This window comes from Lutjanus erythropterus, chromosome 18 (assembly GCF_056507025.1).
Source record: "Lutjanus erythropterus isolate fLutEry1 chromosome 18, fLutEry1.hap2, whole genome shotgun sequence".
Taxonomy (NCBI): domain Eukaryota; kingdom Metazoa; phylum Chordata; class Actinopteri; order Lutjaniformes; family Lutjanidae; genus Lutjanus; species Lutjanus erythropterus.
This window is the reverse complement of record NC_139334.1, coordinates 14,568,608-14,585,544: the sequence shown is the minus strand read 5'-3', so window position 1 is coordinate 14,585,544 and position 16,937 is coordinate 14,568,608. Positions and strand designations below refer to the sequence as shown.

General features: G+C 38.1%; 1 protein-coding gene across 1 annotated transcript in view; it reads right to left on the bottom strand.

Moving 5' to 3' along the window:
- Nucleotides 1-16,937, bottom strand: part of myo6b (myosin VIb) — a 56,034-nt gene that overhangs the window by 38,365 nt on the left and 732 nt on the right. Inside the window, exons 2-12 of the mRNA XM_084741907.1 lie at nt 12,639-12,785; nt 9,206-9,275; nt 9,009-9,082; nt 8,098-8,227; nt 7,073-7,178; nt 6,257-6,312; nt 6,063-6,160; nt 5,797-5,961; nt 5,057-5,137; nt 1,897-2,077; nt 1,326-1,470 (exon numbers count right to left, since the gene is read on the bottom strand). Of these exons, the coding sequence (XP_084598033.1) occupies nt 1,326-1,470; nt 1,897-2,077; nt 5,057-5,137; nt 5,797-5,961; nt 6,063-6,160; nt 6,257-6,312; nt 7,073-7,178; nt 8,098-8,227; nt 9,009-9,082; nt 9,206-9,275; nt 12,639-12,755 (1,223 nt within the window). The 5' untranslated portion in view covers nt 12,756-12,785. The remainder of the gene's footprint in view (nt 1-1,325; nt 1,471-1,896; nt 2,078-5,056; nt 5,138-5,796; nt 5,962-6,062; nt 6,161-6,256; nt 6,313-7,072; nt 7,179-8,097; nt 8,228-9,008; nt 9,083-9,205; nt 9,276-12,638; nt 12,786-16,937) is intronic.

Genomic DNA, 16,937 nt, shown 5'->3' with positions numbered 1-16,937 from the left:
GTTGATATGACACTTTTTGCCGCATAGTGCCGCTTCCTCTTCTGATCTGCAGCCAAGCTTGTTTAAAAATGAGGGTTTCTGAGTCTGAAACAAGGTATTAAAACTAAAACATGAACCTTGAACTCTACTCAACTCTCAAATGGCACTCTAACACAATTTATTTTTAAATTATTAAGAGGGGTTGACTGTGTGGACAAAGTGCAGTTCCACAGTGACCCAGAGTTCAACTCAGCTGTCCCAGCTGGGAGGAAGGTCAATTTAAAGTTAAAAAGGTCTTTCTTTTGCTATGATAGAGTTGCCCACTTTTTACTTTTGGTATTTCACCTATCTAGTCCGCATAAGAGAAAAGAAAAAACCTCATGTATTTCAAACAGGAGTAGTTCACCTATTCTATGGTTAAGGCAGCTCTTTCAGACAGAGAATAGTAGTAAATCTTAGAAAAACCACGATTTTGTTACAGTTTGTCTCAGTGACAGGCATTTTTATCCATTGCAATGTTTCATATGCACTCTAGTTAGAGACTCAGTCATCCCTGATATCCCCCCCCCCTGTAACCCTCAACCTCCCAGGGGTAGGGTGGATCTGTCTGGGGCTTAATGACAATGCCAGGCCCCCTTTGCTCCACCTGCTCCCCAGACACTGGGCCTTTACTGTACTGCAGCCATGCTCGCCTGCCTCTTCAGATACAGGCTGCATTATTTATGTGGAGAAAACACTTCCAGGCCAGGCCAGCATCTGGCCCTGCTGAAATATTAATCTACCAAACCTGGCCCCATCGCTCAAACACCACATCACCACCAAAGTACACAAGAGCAGTGCCAATACTGCACCACATGCAATCACAGAGAAATAGAGTTTACCTAAGCAAAATACCCCCAAAATCCCTTTATGTTTGGCCTACTGTGACCCTGTTTCACTGGAGTTTGGTGTGAGTGATTTAGCAGTGGTGTTTGAGACAAAGTCACAGAGCATTTGCTTGTAAGGAATACTAATATCTACTATTCTTTATAATAAGACCATAAAATAAAAGGCTTGATTCAGTGTCAGGATTTAATTTCATTGTCTTCTTCATCGTTGTTGTCATCACGCAATCCACTCCCCATGTTGATTAAATTCTACTGGGTTCATCTCTGTCTGAGATTATTGGCTATTTTTGGAACAACTGTGTCATGAACTTCCTGAGAGTTCAATTGTCAGTAAACAATGACAGTGACTTCTGAAGGAACTAAGAGGATCGGATCATTTTTTTTCCTCAACAAAAGGATTTTCAAAAGAAGCTGCCAAGGGGTCACAGATCTTTGGAACTGAGTTGCTGTTGTTCATACTTGATAACTGTTCCTTTGGCGCCCCCTGCTGTAGTGAGCATGACCCTGGTTGTGAGGCTGACACGCAAATCATCCCGGTCCAGACCAAGCAGATCAGCACAGTACTCCAGACTCTGGCCTGACTGATTCTTCAGGACACAACCACCTGCAACAGACACACAAGCCTTAAAAAAAAATCAACTTAATACAGTCAGAGAGAGGATCATTTATTGCGCTGTGTATCAGTGCATGAATTTAATCCAGAGACTTTGACTGCACAGAAAGGTTACCAGGGTAACAAAGGTAAAAAAAAAACATTGATAAAGAGGCTAACTCTTAATCAATGTTTAAGACTAAAGTGTGGTGACATCCAAGGACAGTTGATCTATCTATCTATAAATAAACCAGAAAATACTTAGATTTGAAAAGGTGAATTTTGACATTATTCCTCAAAAATGACCGAAAAAGCTTCATCAACTATCAAAATACTTGGTGATTAATTTAATAGTGGACAACTAACTGATTAATTGACTAATCATTGCTGCTGGACTGAAAATGTCACAAGTTTATGAAATTACAGCATCTGTCTAACCTGAGGAGCTTCCAGTTTCTTCAAAGTCAATGTTGCCCAGATGCAGAACTCCAGCGACTACCCTGAACAGATCCAGCTTCTCAGTGTCATCCAGGCCGATCTTCTTCATGGCCACACACATCCTGTTGAAGTCACCCTGGTCGTCAAGAAGAGGGTCCTTCAGAGCACCGACCTTTACATGCTGCAAAACAGATGAGCGAGTCAGAAAGAGACCAGATCAGGAAAGAAACATATTAAGTATGAGAATTCAATTCAAATCACAATTTACTCAAACAAGATGCCAATCTATTTTCTATATCTTTGCAATTTCATTCAAATGGCCTTGAATGTTGAGTAAATCTGATTCTATATTGAATTAGAGGGGACCCAACAAGCCAACAAACAAAAATATTTTACATTCATGTGTTAAAAGAGCCTCCACTAGCAGTACACAGCAAGCACACCATCCTATGAACTAAAGCTGCTCTGCTACAGTAACCTTGTCTCCAAATGTGTACTGTAGTAGTAGTAACCTAAGAAAAAACAAAGCCAATGTAATATCTAGGAACATCTCAGGAATGATGAAAGCAGAAAAACAGGCATGCAAAGTGAAAAGTCACTGGTACACAACACTTAAAGATTCCTTACATTAATCATACAGTGACAATTAACAAAGGCTGCACAATTATTAAAAAATATACAGTCCTGATTATACTATAAGACAAAATACACGTCACAGTTCTTGTATTTAGGGGAACAAAATACTTAAATTGCATATTTTTCGTGTTTTATTGTATCCAAAAACAGTGAGTCTGTTTTTTAACAAATATTGGTTGTGAACTATGGAAAACATACAATAATTGTGCAGCCCTGTATTGTATGAAAAAGCTGAATAAGCAAACACCCTTTGTATTTTTCTATTAAAGCAACACCCAGCCCCAACCTAACCAAATCTGGCAGACACATGCAGAGGAAGAGGAAGCATGCTCTCGTATTTCCTGTTTGCACTACAAACAGCAGTATGTAAAACCTGAGAGAGTGTTTACTTTAGGAAAAATACAGGATAAAGAGCAGGGAGCACAAAAGCCCTGATAAGAAAGGAAACATCACCTTATTGTCCTTTATAACAGACACGTGGAAGGACAGACAGATGTACAATGACTGAATTAGCAACATGTTAATAACACAATGTATTTACAACCACACAGCTTACAGTGTTCCCATCATTATGTTACTATTACTGATTTTGTAGGAACATAGTAAGCATGTTAAAAACACACCCTTTGAAAAATAATATTTAATTGACATCCATAACAAAGCCCTTCATTTCATTGAAATTAGTGGCTAAAATACTGTCTTTTACAAATGTAAAATGGGAAATAATCTGCACCTATGATTCAATATTTTAAGAGGAAAATACAAATAGCATGCGCTTTTAAAGGATAAATACAGAAAGCAGTTAAAAAGCGGGGGTGGTGGGGAGACAATGAAATCAAAGCACCATTAATGTAACACCAGCTGCCTCTGAATTTACTGAAACAAAACACCTGTATCATTTGATCAGTTAAATTACACTATTTCAGTGTAAAAGCATAAGTAAGAGTGAATTCAATGCAGAAATCAAAGAATACAGGTCATGATTGGCCTCTAAGGTAAGAAACAAGTTCAGATCATTGCACTTCTCTTTACAAACTAGGCTAAATAAACCCATTATGAAGATATAAAACAACTCCTTTGTTTACCGCTGTCTTACCTGATTTTCCTGTAACTTTGATTTACATAAAAGAAGATATTATTCTAACTCAGAAAACAAGAAGTGAAACGAACATGTATAATTAGTCCCTGAGAGAGCAACATGCCACACTTATCCTGCTAATTGTTTCATGATATTAATTACACATCTCCTACAGGCTTTGCAGCGCAACTCGACAAAGCGCTGGTTCTTTTTCATGTCATACATAATTCATCTCACACACACACATACACAGACCTGAACTAATTTCTTGGCATGAAATATTCTTATTGACCAGTTCCTGCATAGCGCTTAACATTTGCAGCCGATTTCCTGGAATGTGGTCTAGGATTTGCTTTCAGCCCAGTGCTTACTCATCGTGGTTGAGAAAAGAATACATCGGCTATATGCGAGCAAAGGTGTATTAAAGTTTTTGCCGATACTACTACTCCAACCTTCATCAATATTGTTTTTCATGGATACCTGAACACACATGGATTTTTTTTAAGCCTACTACTTAAAAAACTACTCGTTTTGTTTTAAATTAGAAGAAAACAGTTAAACAGTTTACAAGAGTAAACTTGTTTTTTCAGAACACTGGGCATATAAATGAATTTTCTTTTTTTCATTAATGTAAAACACTTTGGTGCTGGTTTGACATGAAAACATGAAAAATACAGGGATGATAGATCAAATGCACCGTAGCACTGTGTGTATATTTAGGAAGTAAAGATGCACATCTGCACTTTTATTGCCAGTGCGCAGAGGACACTTCCTTCAGACAACTGATGAACATCCAGTCCAGCTCTTTACTTACTTGAGTTAAAATTATTTAATGGTGCAGCTGGATTCCAAATGTTATTGGACTGAGTGGATCAAATCCTGACATTGAAACGAGTCATTTTACAAGGACTATGATGCTCAAAAAAATGTATCTGCTTCTTTCATAATGTTAACTTACAGGAGGAAATCTTTTTGGGCCGCACTGCATCACATGATATTGTCATTACATCGTTTGGCCAGCAGTAACTGAACAGTTTTGGAAAGGCAGCTAGGTTTCCTCCAGCATGGATTAAAAACCAACAGGTCTGTGCTGGGCACAAACACACTGGAACAATTTAGAATGTATTTATAAGAAAAATAACTGTTGTATTTAGATTGACCTAACATTATCAGATGTTTTTTCTTGCTGGAAATGCAATCGTGACAAGTTGTTTATGTGGGTTTTGGCAAGAGTACTGTACCATGCCGCCCTACTTTCACTCCTGACTGTATCTAAATGATTTGTTGCTCAGGAAAGAATTCAAAAATGTTAAATTACAATATATTCTTTGCCTTTGGATCTTGATATAAAATATGTTGCCATACGGGAAACATATGTTACACAAGTGTCCAAAGTAATCACGTATTGGATTAAAGTGATTAAGCCAGAACAGGACGTGACATTACCTCAGGACTCTTGCGGTTCAGCATGATTTGTTTATCAGAGTCCTTACTGGCAAAATATCTGGTGCATCCTCGGTTCAAGTACTGCAACAGAGAAAAAAAACAGCCTTAAAACATAATTAGCACTTTGATAAATTAAATTTAGACACAGTATAAATGTATTTCACTCGTGGTAGCAAAACTCCTGGGGATATTTGTATTGATTTTCATCATCTAAAAGATTTACTTTGCTGTCTTCCAATATTGCTCCACAGCTGACTAGTGGTGAATTGCATGAAGTAATTGCCTCTGTTGATGTGGGTGTCACCTTGGGGACCTGATATAATGACACTATGATAAACATCTAAAGGAACAGCTTGAGCTGCTTGTTGTTCGGTTAACTGTTGTTTTGTAGAGCATGTAGCAGAAAATAAAGGCTGGGATAAACACTTTTATGCTCTCTGATTTCACCCCTGCTGAGCTGATAAATGCATCCAAAACTGAAAGAACTCAATTGTGAAATATTTTGTTACTGAAGGGATTTTTAATTTCACTTGGGAGGACCCCCTGACAACACTAAATAAGATCATGTGACATCTAGTGGGCTTCCATTGAACTGTCAACCAATGTCTACTCAAAAATAATAAGAAAAAATACAGAAAAGTCAATTTAATTGCATAAAAAAAGAGCTCAAAATGTTGATTTCCTGTCTTTCAAAAGCACCCACAATTCAAATTATACATTGTTTGTCTGATCCTACTGACCCTGAAGCTGTCTGGAGAGTCCAGGTGTAGTTTCTTCTTTATGTCCTCGGAGGCCCCGGCACACAGCCTGTAGAAGATGTGGTAGTTCCTCTCGTCATTACTTTGCATGCAAATCCTCGACTTCTCCAGCAAGTAATGGGAGACGAATCCACCCACAACTGCATTCTGGTGACACGAAAGATGAGAGAGGTCTTAAAACCAGATTGCTCCACACACAGCAAATTACAGACCAACCTAAGAAACCAATCAGTGATTATATTTTTTACCTTCTCATTGAAGTGGATTTCCACAAACTTCCCAAAGCGACTACTGTTATTATTTCGGACTGTCTTTGCATTTCCAAAGGCCTCAAGAAGGGGATTCGCTGAGATTTGAAACAGGAAAAACAGAATCAGGATAATACGCCCCCATATAGTACACACAGTATGGACAGTTAGCTTGAGGTTTAGTATTTTATTACCTTCTACAATTCTCTCGTCAATATCTTGGCCACTTCCATATGTGGTGGTGAGATATCTGCAGGATGACGATGACATTCAGCAATGATGAATATGTAAATTAAATCACCAGAAGAGAAACAGTTTAAAAGACAAAAAGTCACTCACACTAAAACTCAATCCACAGTTTAAACAGTTTAAAGATTAGTACAATAGCTTGCTGCAGTAACAGTAATAAAGTACTTATGACCGATTCTGTTAGCAGTAGCCCTCTAAAAATAGAGCTATGTAACAGGTAGTTGAAAAGTAGCTCCACAAGATAATGGAACACTACTGGCAAACAGTGTGGAAGCTGACAACAAGCGTGTGCAAGGCCATCATTTCCAGCAGTGAAATTGGCAACTGAATCCAGTTTAATGTTGTACAGTGCCGTTTATCTATTAGGGTTGAGTGAGTACTTGGCTGAAATGAGTATTAGAGTAAAGATAATGGACTTTATATGAGTGCAAATAAAATGTGTCAAAATCTATACTTGATTGTTTAAGCATCATCCATTCTGGCTATGGATATGGATAAATAGAATTTAGTTGGTTAAACACATGCAAACACAGATAATGCTGAACCTGCTCATCTGTATTATCTTTTTTCATGAGATATTTGTAAGGTATGATCAGTAACTTTCAGTGCAGTGCAGTCAAAGCACAGTAGTGTCATATCTTGGTTTGGAAAGTGCTTTGATTTACAGCACTTTGTAGTCTGTAAGCACACAGTCAGATAGGAAAGGTGAGCGTGAAGGGAAAACAAAGGTGGGATGCCAAATGACACACGAAGGCTCATACCTGAGAACAAACTTGGTGTTTTCAGTCTTTCCAGCACCAGATTCACCAGAAACAATTATGGATTGGCTCATCTTGAGAACCTTCATGTCCCTGTAGGCTTTGTCAGCTAAAAAAAAAAAAAAAACACTTAACATTCTAGTCTAATAATCAAGAATCAAATTATGCAATCCAAGTGTAACTGTTAAGCTGTCTTAAAGAATAACTGTGAGAAGTGTTTGGAAGATTGTTTCTGAAAGACACTGAAAATTACTGTACTTTTAAGATAAACTGTGCAATGTCTTAATTGTGTTACTTGATATTGTCTTCCACACGTGGGCTCACAAAACATTAGAGTGACTTTACATATTTCTTCTTCGTGCTGTTTTATTTCCACCTCTTTTTCCTCTTTTGGATAATAATTAAAAAACTTGGAACGTCTGGCACGTATAATGTAAAGACACCTTTACTTGAAAAACTAGAAAAAAAATGTTTTGATTAATTCGGATAAAGATTAAAATAGCCCTCTTTAGAAAGTACCATTAGATTATCTCATCAGTTTTAGATGTGTTTCAGACACAAATCTATTTCTTTCTTTTTTGAGTAATATCATGTCAGCTTGTAGACACAGAGTGACCATTTTATTAGGTACACCTGTACAAGCTAATGCAGTCCAATACACCAGCTGTGCCATAACAGTGATCTTTACAAAGCTATTAATGTTCAGTTTTTAGTGTCAAAACCATTTACATCTAATTACATGTTTCCTGTATTACTGAAGTCATAGTTAAAGTGGGGGCACAAAAAACAGAAGCACCTCTGAATATAATACCGAAACTATGACCCCAATGGTAAAACATGATTAAATTACACCTCTATATCATCAACAAAAGCGTATCATTAGGAATCTAAAAGTGGACTATGGCAGAACAGTTGTATTGAACTATTGGTCAGATGCATTAGACTGTACACATGTAACTAATAAGGTGGACACTGAGTGTATATATAACGCCCTTACTTAACAGTGATTAGAAGATGTGAGCTCTCACCTATAGCATAGACGTGAGGTGGCAGAGTTCCCAGAGACTTTCCCCGGTACGACTTGATGGCGTCAGGGCCGTACAGTTTGGGGATGTCATAGTAAGGATTCACAGCTATCAAGATATTGGCCACATATGTCTGCAAGAGACATAAATACAAGTATTACTGGAGTCACTACATTTAAAAAAAATGAATAAATGGCAAAGATACGTATAAATTATTGAATAATGAGAGACAACAGAGGTGAAAATGAGCCCAGAGAAGGCTGCTGAGACACACCTTTACTTTTCTCCCTGTCCTGCTTTCCCCACCTACCAGCTGTCCCTCATTTCCTAAGTGAGTGACTGGGATAAGGATTGGGTTTGCCAGTCTGACTTCATGACCCTCTTCTAGCTTCACTTCCCTCTTTACCACCTGGTACTCCCCCCCCCCTTGGGAAGCAAGGACAGGGATCCCTTTCTCTCTCTGTTCCCCAACCCGTTACAGTATCCCCTTATGATGCAACTGGATAGTAATGACTTTAAAGGGACAGTTCACCCCAAAGTCAAAAATGCATATTTTTACTTTTATTTTTTCACTCTTACCTGCGGTGCTTTTTATTTGACTGTTTGGTGTGAGTTGCCAAGTTTTAGTAATATCAGCTGTAGAGACGTCAACCTTTTCTCGAATGTAATGGACATAGATGGCACTCGGGTTGTGGTGCTCAAAGCTTCAAAATCACTTTCGAAACCCCTGATATCTCCAAAACTCTGAAACTCACAACAAAACTATCTAGATGGATAAATAGCACTACAGGCTAGAGGAAAAAATATCTTTTTTTTTTATTATTTTGGGGCGATCTATCCCATTCCATAAGCACCATATAAAGGATTTATACTTGTGCTAATGCAGATTAGTACAGAAGGAGAAGAAAACATACGTAGATGTGGTCTTTGTTGTACCGCACTCTGACATTGTTGAGAAGAGTGGCTTCATTCAAGTACATAAGGGAACCTGAAAACAGAGGAAACAGCAAAAAAGAGAAATAAAATGACATTTTGGGGGGAAAACGGACCTTGTTAAGAAAAAAACATAACAAGACGAATTGAATTGACAGCCAAATATGTGTTGACTTACAGTTGTCATCTACATGTTTGTTGACATCATCCTCTGCTGGGAAGACTTGGCTCATCGGGGCAAGAAATGTCTGTGACACAACCAGTTTTAGTTATTGTTAGGGCTGTACTGAATGTCTTTTTCTTACATTCAAATGAAGCTTTGAATTAAGATTTGCTGTTGGATAGCTACAAGACCCCCTATTAATACATGTGAGTGCCTCTCATTATGTGCAGCAAGCAGAAGAGCAAACAGCTTTTTGACCCCAAAATGTTGTTTTTGTTGGACTATTTGCTGATTTAGAATTTGAATGCAAAAGTTATGAAGCTTTGACACTTCTGCACAGCTCTACTTATTGTAACTTTTAGGGATGTTAATTAATTATTAGTCACTGTTAAGAACTTAACTGATTGTTTGTATCTCATTAATACACAATTGCACAAAATTTGCAAATCTAGTAACTGTCACATGATGTAATTTCTGGTGGCACTGTCTTTTCTTATCCATGCCAACTTTATTTACAGGATTATTCATTGTTTATTTCTTGTTTGTTGACAAGCTTATGACACAAAACAGATATTTATTACCATCCACAAAAAGAAGAGACATATTAGACATCATAAAAAGCTAAGCAAGCATGCATAAACATGAATGATTCATCATGCTTAAAAGATCACAGTAATGATGTTTGGTGTGACATGTTCCCAGGCTAAATTAGTTACTGATATTCTCACTCTATTGTTTAAGAGTCTGAGTTAATGGAAATAAACTCAATGGAACAAGCCGGCTGTGAGAGAAACAAGGGGAGACATGGCAGGGTAATGAATAATTTGGTGGGAGAGCAACAGGATCTGAACACCTGAGTGAGTAAGTGAGTGTATGTGGTGTGTGTGTGTGTGTGGTGAAGAGATGATGGAGGTGCTCTGTGCTGATCATGGAAGAACCAATCAAGTCAATCAGACCATGTGACATTATTACAGCCTATAGTTTAAATCAATGTAATAAATACTCTTTTCCTCCCTTTTGCTACACTCCCTATATCAGTACCACTGCTTGTGTGTAGTCTGTGCTATGATGCATGCTTTATTACCACAAATGGGCGGTAAGCATAAACAGAATCTGCTTTGTGTGCCTGTTACAATGCCTTGGCTCAATCTGCATCCACAATAATAACCATGTGAGAAATGTCGAACCAATAAAATTGACAAAGAAGAAGAGGCAGCCATGCTGAGGGTTGTATACTGAGATGAGGCACTAATGAGCCCCACACTGCAGTAAAAAAAAGCCGCTCAAAGGGCCTTTCATTCCCTCGCTGAATGGGACAGAGTTTATGCTTCGCAATAAGTGATCATGAGCGTCCAAAGTTCAGAGCTTTTCCAAATGAGATTCAGACTCATTCAGATTTTCTCCAACTCAGTGTAGTGCAACTTACATTTATCTTCATGAGTCATTTAGTGTAGTGCAGAGTCTAAACATTATACAGTTATCTGTCAGTTGGGTAAGATAATTGCTTTAGTACAGTATCACTTTAAATAACTTCAAAATGTTGTACCTGTAGAAGTTTTTCATAATAATTCTCAAAATTGTTACCAGAGAAATATAAGTTATCACACTTAGTAATAACCTTTTTCATGGTAGCCATATTGATCGGAAATAGTGGGGTAAGCACAGGTGTTACCAATGACATTTAATTTACTGTCACAGAACCTTTCCAATGAGCCAACACGCACAATAGCAGCACCCTGACTGTGTTTGACATGAGTGGAACAGAACGTTAATTAGTATCATTAGTAACACCTGTGTTTACCCTACTACTACATGTCAAAATAGCATCTGTGAAAAAGGTCTATAGACCGTTCTTATGGTGGATATTCTGATTGCTCAAACACAGGTGTAACTCTTAACATGAATAAAGTTGCATTGCTTTAACCATTCCAGCACCAGGGTCCTGGTATTGTGCATGCTAGCTTATTGACATTGCTTCCTGAAACAATTAAATAGGCCTTTTTCATGGCAGCCATTTTGACATGAAGTAGAAATGTAAGGAACTCCCTAAAATGTATTATTTCACATGGATGGGTGTGGTTTGCAGCACACCTAGCAGTGCAAACTTCGGTGAGCTTCGTGAGTTTATTTCGTGCATGACAAGTATGAATGCATACAGAATATACTGTTCAAGTGTTCATGTAATTTACATATTTGGTCTCATATCTGTTAACATGAAAATTGATAGTCTGCCTTATAAGTATGTTTGGGCTGGAAGATACTAACTTACACTGATATCAGAAAACTATCTGGTGTTGGACATGATTTAGTGCACCTTAATGTTAATATATTTAAGCACTATTTAGTTGTACATGTTTCCAGTAAAACGTTATGATAATCAACTTGAGAATTTATCAGTCATGTAAAGGTCATTTGAAAATCTGTAGGGAAGGCTAGTCACAGTTGTGGCTGTGCCAGCAGCATAAGGAATACAAATCTAAGTATATCTACATAAATCAATGATCAAAAAAATGAAAAAAGAAAAAAAAAATCTCTGTTTGAAGTTACAATTCGGTGTGTATTTTTAACTTGTGATAAAGGCAACAATTAGGTTAATAAACAGCTTTTTTAGGTTACAGTTCAGGTTGCAGCTAGTTAATAAAAAAAAAATGATGAGACAACCCAAAGTGAGTGAACAAGAACACTTATCAGGCACACTACTGTGACGCAGAGCCTAAGGCACCAACCCAGGGTGAAATACCAAGTTGTTACAGACTCCCCATTAGTTTTACCCTACTACTTCATGTCAAAAAGTCTGCTGTGAAAAGGGTCTATTAGTAACACTGTGTTTTTGCTACTATAACAAGTCAAACTGTCTAATCTGACAAAGATCTATATGTTAGCTATGGCGGGAACACTTCAAACAAAACAGATGCAGAGGCGACTACTGTAGTCCATCTCTGTTGTAAACATCAGAGGGCTGCTTGCTGGGGACATGTGACGGCTCAGGTGTAACAGGTGGCCTTTACCTCCTAATGAGCAGCTCTCCCTCTAGGCAACACTATCAGCGCACCTGCTGCTGCTCTCTTTATTTATTCATGCCTCTGTACATGTGGTCTCTCATGTTTCTCACATTTTACACATTGTTGTGCCAACGCCTTTCCACCTGAAATCGCACTTTACTCAGACTGCTACAAGATAACAGAAAACAGACGTTTTTGTACACTAACTTATGAATTCATGCAGTTGTGTATGTTGTGAGCACACTCCTTGTGGAAAGAAACACCCAATGTGTACAACCCAATCAATAAAAGTGCCATTTTTTAGATCAACCTGAAGAGTCACATGAGAGGAAAACGAGCATCAGCCCCTCACCCATTTTCCCAGTCGGCCTCACTTTGCCTGTAAATGGAAAGTCATGCAGGGGGTGTGTGCGCGTTGCTGTGTGTGTTAGTGCGCGATGACCCACCTTGCCCTTCTGGTTCAGTGGTTCTATGGTGAGCGTGTCGGCTCCTATGTCAACGATCATGCCCAGCTGGAACCCGTCTGTGGGGTGGGGCGCCCATACTGGCTTCCCATCCTCCATGGCTTACCTCCAGTCAGCACGACCACACAACTGGGAGAGGGGAAGAGATGCAACATGAATACAGGAAAGCACATATGCCTTAAAATAGAAATGCAAATACAGTACGCAGTTTTGCATTTTTACTGAAGAATTTCAAACAAACTGAATTGGCTGCTACCCAGTGCTTGTATTTCTGTACACAATATGTATTTCACCTCTTCTTTATAGCTGACAAACACAAGTTTAGGGTGGCAAGTTAACAAGGGGGATGCATTTTGGTAATTTTGCTAACAAGGTGGATGGTATTCCCCCTCAAATTACTTATACCTGTGGAGGTAATTTTCTCAGTGTCACTGTTGTGTTTTTTTTCTACTGAGCACCTGATCCTGATTTGCATGAGAGAATTTTCCTGCATCCGTGTATGTTGTCACAGACTCTTGACTAAACCCTACAAGTCATGAAAATCCTTTTAACACAATAATATTTTGTTTGTCAAAATGATCTTTTTCTTGACATGCAGAGTAATATGAAAGTAGCTAGGTATAACTAATAAAACCTTGAGTGAAATCACCGAAAACTAAAGATGGAAATGATCTACATTGATTTGCACTCACTCACTTATGACCCATTAGTAAGGCTGCTTTGCTTTTCATTAGAGGTGCAACAATTAATCAAATAATCGATTAGTTGTCAACTATTTATTTAAACAACAATTGTTTTGATAATCAATCTTCAAGGAATCAATCAATCTTTGATAATTTATTTGAGTAATGTTTCAAGAAAAAAGCCAACATTTTCTGATTCTCTGACCTTTTTCTTACATTTTATGGCCCAAACAGCCAAATTATTAATCTAAAAAATGGTTGCTGATTAATTGACAATGCAAATCATTATTAGCTGCAGCCCCTACTTTCCATTAACCTGTTATTCCTACTCATCTTCTGAGAGAGGATTTTCTACTGGAATGTGAGTCGTGTCCTGAGGGATTCCTGCGATCTCCCTATTGAGGACAACACTACCACAAGTGACCTGACATAAACTGCCAAGCCAAACAATCCAGTCTGGAGCATCGCAAGTCCATGTACCTGTGCAGTGTCCAAGCTAAAGCTGCTAATCCTGAGACAATGTTATCAGACTATTAGATTTGGGGGTGCACTTGTTGAGTGTAGATTTTCTAACTCAAGCATCAACCATCTAATAATTTGGAGGTCTAACAAAGAAAAGAACATACTGCCAGCTGGCTCTCATAATCACTGTTGTTTTTGCCAAAATGAACAGCTTTTGCATTATACATTCAGCTGGATAAGAAAACAGGAAGACTATACTGAATTGACAGCAGCAGTTAGACCCTGACAGATGCAGAGTTCAACCAAGTGGATTATTTCTGCCTGAATCTTGTGTTGTCAATCTCAGACCATCTTCAGTGAAATATGAAAGCTGTGTTTTCACATGCGTGCCATTAATGGTTAATCCTACAACCACAGAGGTCTTCAAAGCAAAAGTGCTGACGTTGTTCTCAGGTATCCTATTAGCTTTAGGGATTGAGGTCAATTGTCAGTGGATAGGTGGTGGAAACTGCTGATGCAGCCTTCATCAAGTACTCAACGTTCAACAGGTACATAAACTCGGCATAATAGTGGAGCCACCATAGGGAGCGAGTGGAGATGGTAACCTATAGTGATCATCCCAGTTGGTTTTGAGTCATTCTTCTGGACACAGATGAGGCAGAACAATGATGGTCTTTCATTATTCAATATTTTTGTTAGATAATATATCTGATATTGTTCATGATATTGCTTATGCTGCTCATCTGACAAGAAACTGAAATATATTTTGATTCTTTTGTGTTACATAAAAACTTCTTTACAAAAGCAGTTAATCATTTCTTTCTCTGTAAACAAAAGATAGATCTTTGCATGTTAGTGCTCACAGTGATAAGAGGACAGCAGACAGACTTTTACTGCCTCTTTATCAAACCCATGTCATGCCTCATCAATAAACCTACATCTGGCTTTTTACAAATACAATACAGCAACTCTAGGCACTCTCTCACTGTAGGGATTAAGTGACACAAGGAACCAGGGTTGTGCAAGTTCCCAAGAGCTAACACAAATTGCAGTTCACACAGATTAAAATAAACTAGTTCACATTCGTAGTTCATAATTTTGATTTCTTTAACTAAAGTCAGAAAGATGAACTAGTTCATTTTCATTTTCAATTGAACATCCTACCCAGTCCCTAATCATTGCCACGGCCCACTTCCAAAACTACATGTATTACTGGAAACTATTATAGAATAACTTACAGTTAAAAGCCAAGACATGTAATGTAAAACACAATGCATGCACAAGACTGCAAGGCTCAGATGGTAATCTCTTTAAAATGGAAATAATTGGGATGATTTTAGTAACCCCCATGAATCATGTTAGTAAATGGTATCACTTCTTACAAGGAATGTGAACGAAAGATAAGACAACCTAGCATGCTGTTATCTCCAAGGTTTATTCTTATATAGCCCATTTGTTATTTGAGCAATAATCTTTGTTTACAATAGATATCTTTGACCAATGTGGGTCAACAGTCAAGCACAAGGATAATTGCATGCATAGAAGCACCAACCCACTAACTAGCACAAAAAACTCAAACAATACATTAACAGGCAAACGTCATTATCAAAGCTTCTTCAATCTTGGTTGTAGAAAGCAGAGCCAATGAATTGTATTCACACTGACAGGATGCTAACTAGAGAAAACAGGAAAATACACAATTCTGATTCTGCAACATTCACTAGAGCAGGCTGCAACAAGTGAACAGGCCCTATCTGTAAATTTCAAAATCTGTACATACACTGCATACAGTATATGTCATATGCAAATTTGCAGAGGTGATAATTTGATTATCAAACTGTAGCCTTGTTAAAGGACCAGTGTGTAGAATTTAGTGGCATCTAGCAACAAGCTGTCAGATTGCAAACATATGGTGACCACAAAACTCACTAAAAAATGCAAAAGGCCCCAGTGTTTGGTCCATTCTGGGACACTGTAGAAACATGGCAGCCTCCATGTAAAAAGACTCACTCCCTCTGTAGATTGAAAGGGCTCATTCAAAGGTAACAAAAATGCAACAGTTCTTATTATTCAGGTGATTAAATTGTATGAAAACATACTTTAAATATTACATTCCATTTCTGCCATATTCTGCCAGTAAATTCCCATAAATCTTACACAATGGGCCTTTGCCAGTGAATTGACACAACATAATCAGGAGTTTAAGAAATGCACCAGAAGGAAGGAGGATAAAATTACTTTCCCAGTGTGTTATCTTCAACTTTCAAGTGAGATCAAGGCTGGGGGGGTCTTCAGACTCTCTTTGTTAGATGACTGATAACCACAAAGTTTTTCCATAGTTCCCTACTTCAGTCCAAGTCCAAATAATAACAGTATGTTCACACAGGAAATACACTCAAAATGACAAACAAAATCCTATATGACTACACCGTCTTGCTATAAAGAACATATTCTATCTATTCTTTATCATCTGTCTTTGTAATATACAGCACTACTCAATGTACCAAGAGCTTTGGGATTCTTGTGCTACTTTCAAAGCAAACCTCTAAACAATCTGGTATATCACTTAGGCCTAAACGTCTGCATCACAAAGCAAAGGCATCACTGACAAACCACAAACTAGTCCCTCCCTCGTGAGTAACTTTGACTCTGCAGCCCTAAATCCTCTTAGTGTTTGACCCTAATCCAGACAGCGAGGTGAGACGCGTCAAGTAAGATGTAAGCCTAACAAATAAAAGTCAGTCGTCAGTTGCAAGATCATGCAAATCAGAAGGGTATTGCATGTCACATGAAACACAGAGACACATAGAGCACAAAGAAGGAAACATAAATATACAGACACACACATACACATGAAGGGACACAGAGTCCAAGCAGGACACACACACACGCCTCTTGTTTCCTGCCTCTTGTTTCCTGTTCTCTACCAGGCAAAAAGGGACATGGAAAATGCAACAGGCCAAGGGGTTGAAGAGAGATGAACAGACAGGTTATCTTTTAAAAACAGGGTCATACAAGGTAGATCTTTGGATTATGAGAAATGGCAGCATGTCAGAAACAGCAGAATTAGGCACAAACAAGTAAAGAATAAATAAGCCTTATGTAACCATGTTTATCAGGTTATCATAATCAGAAG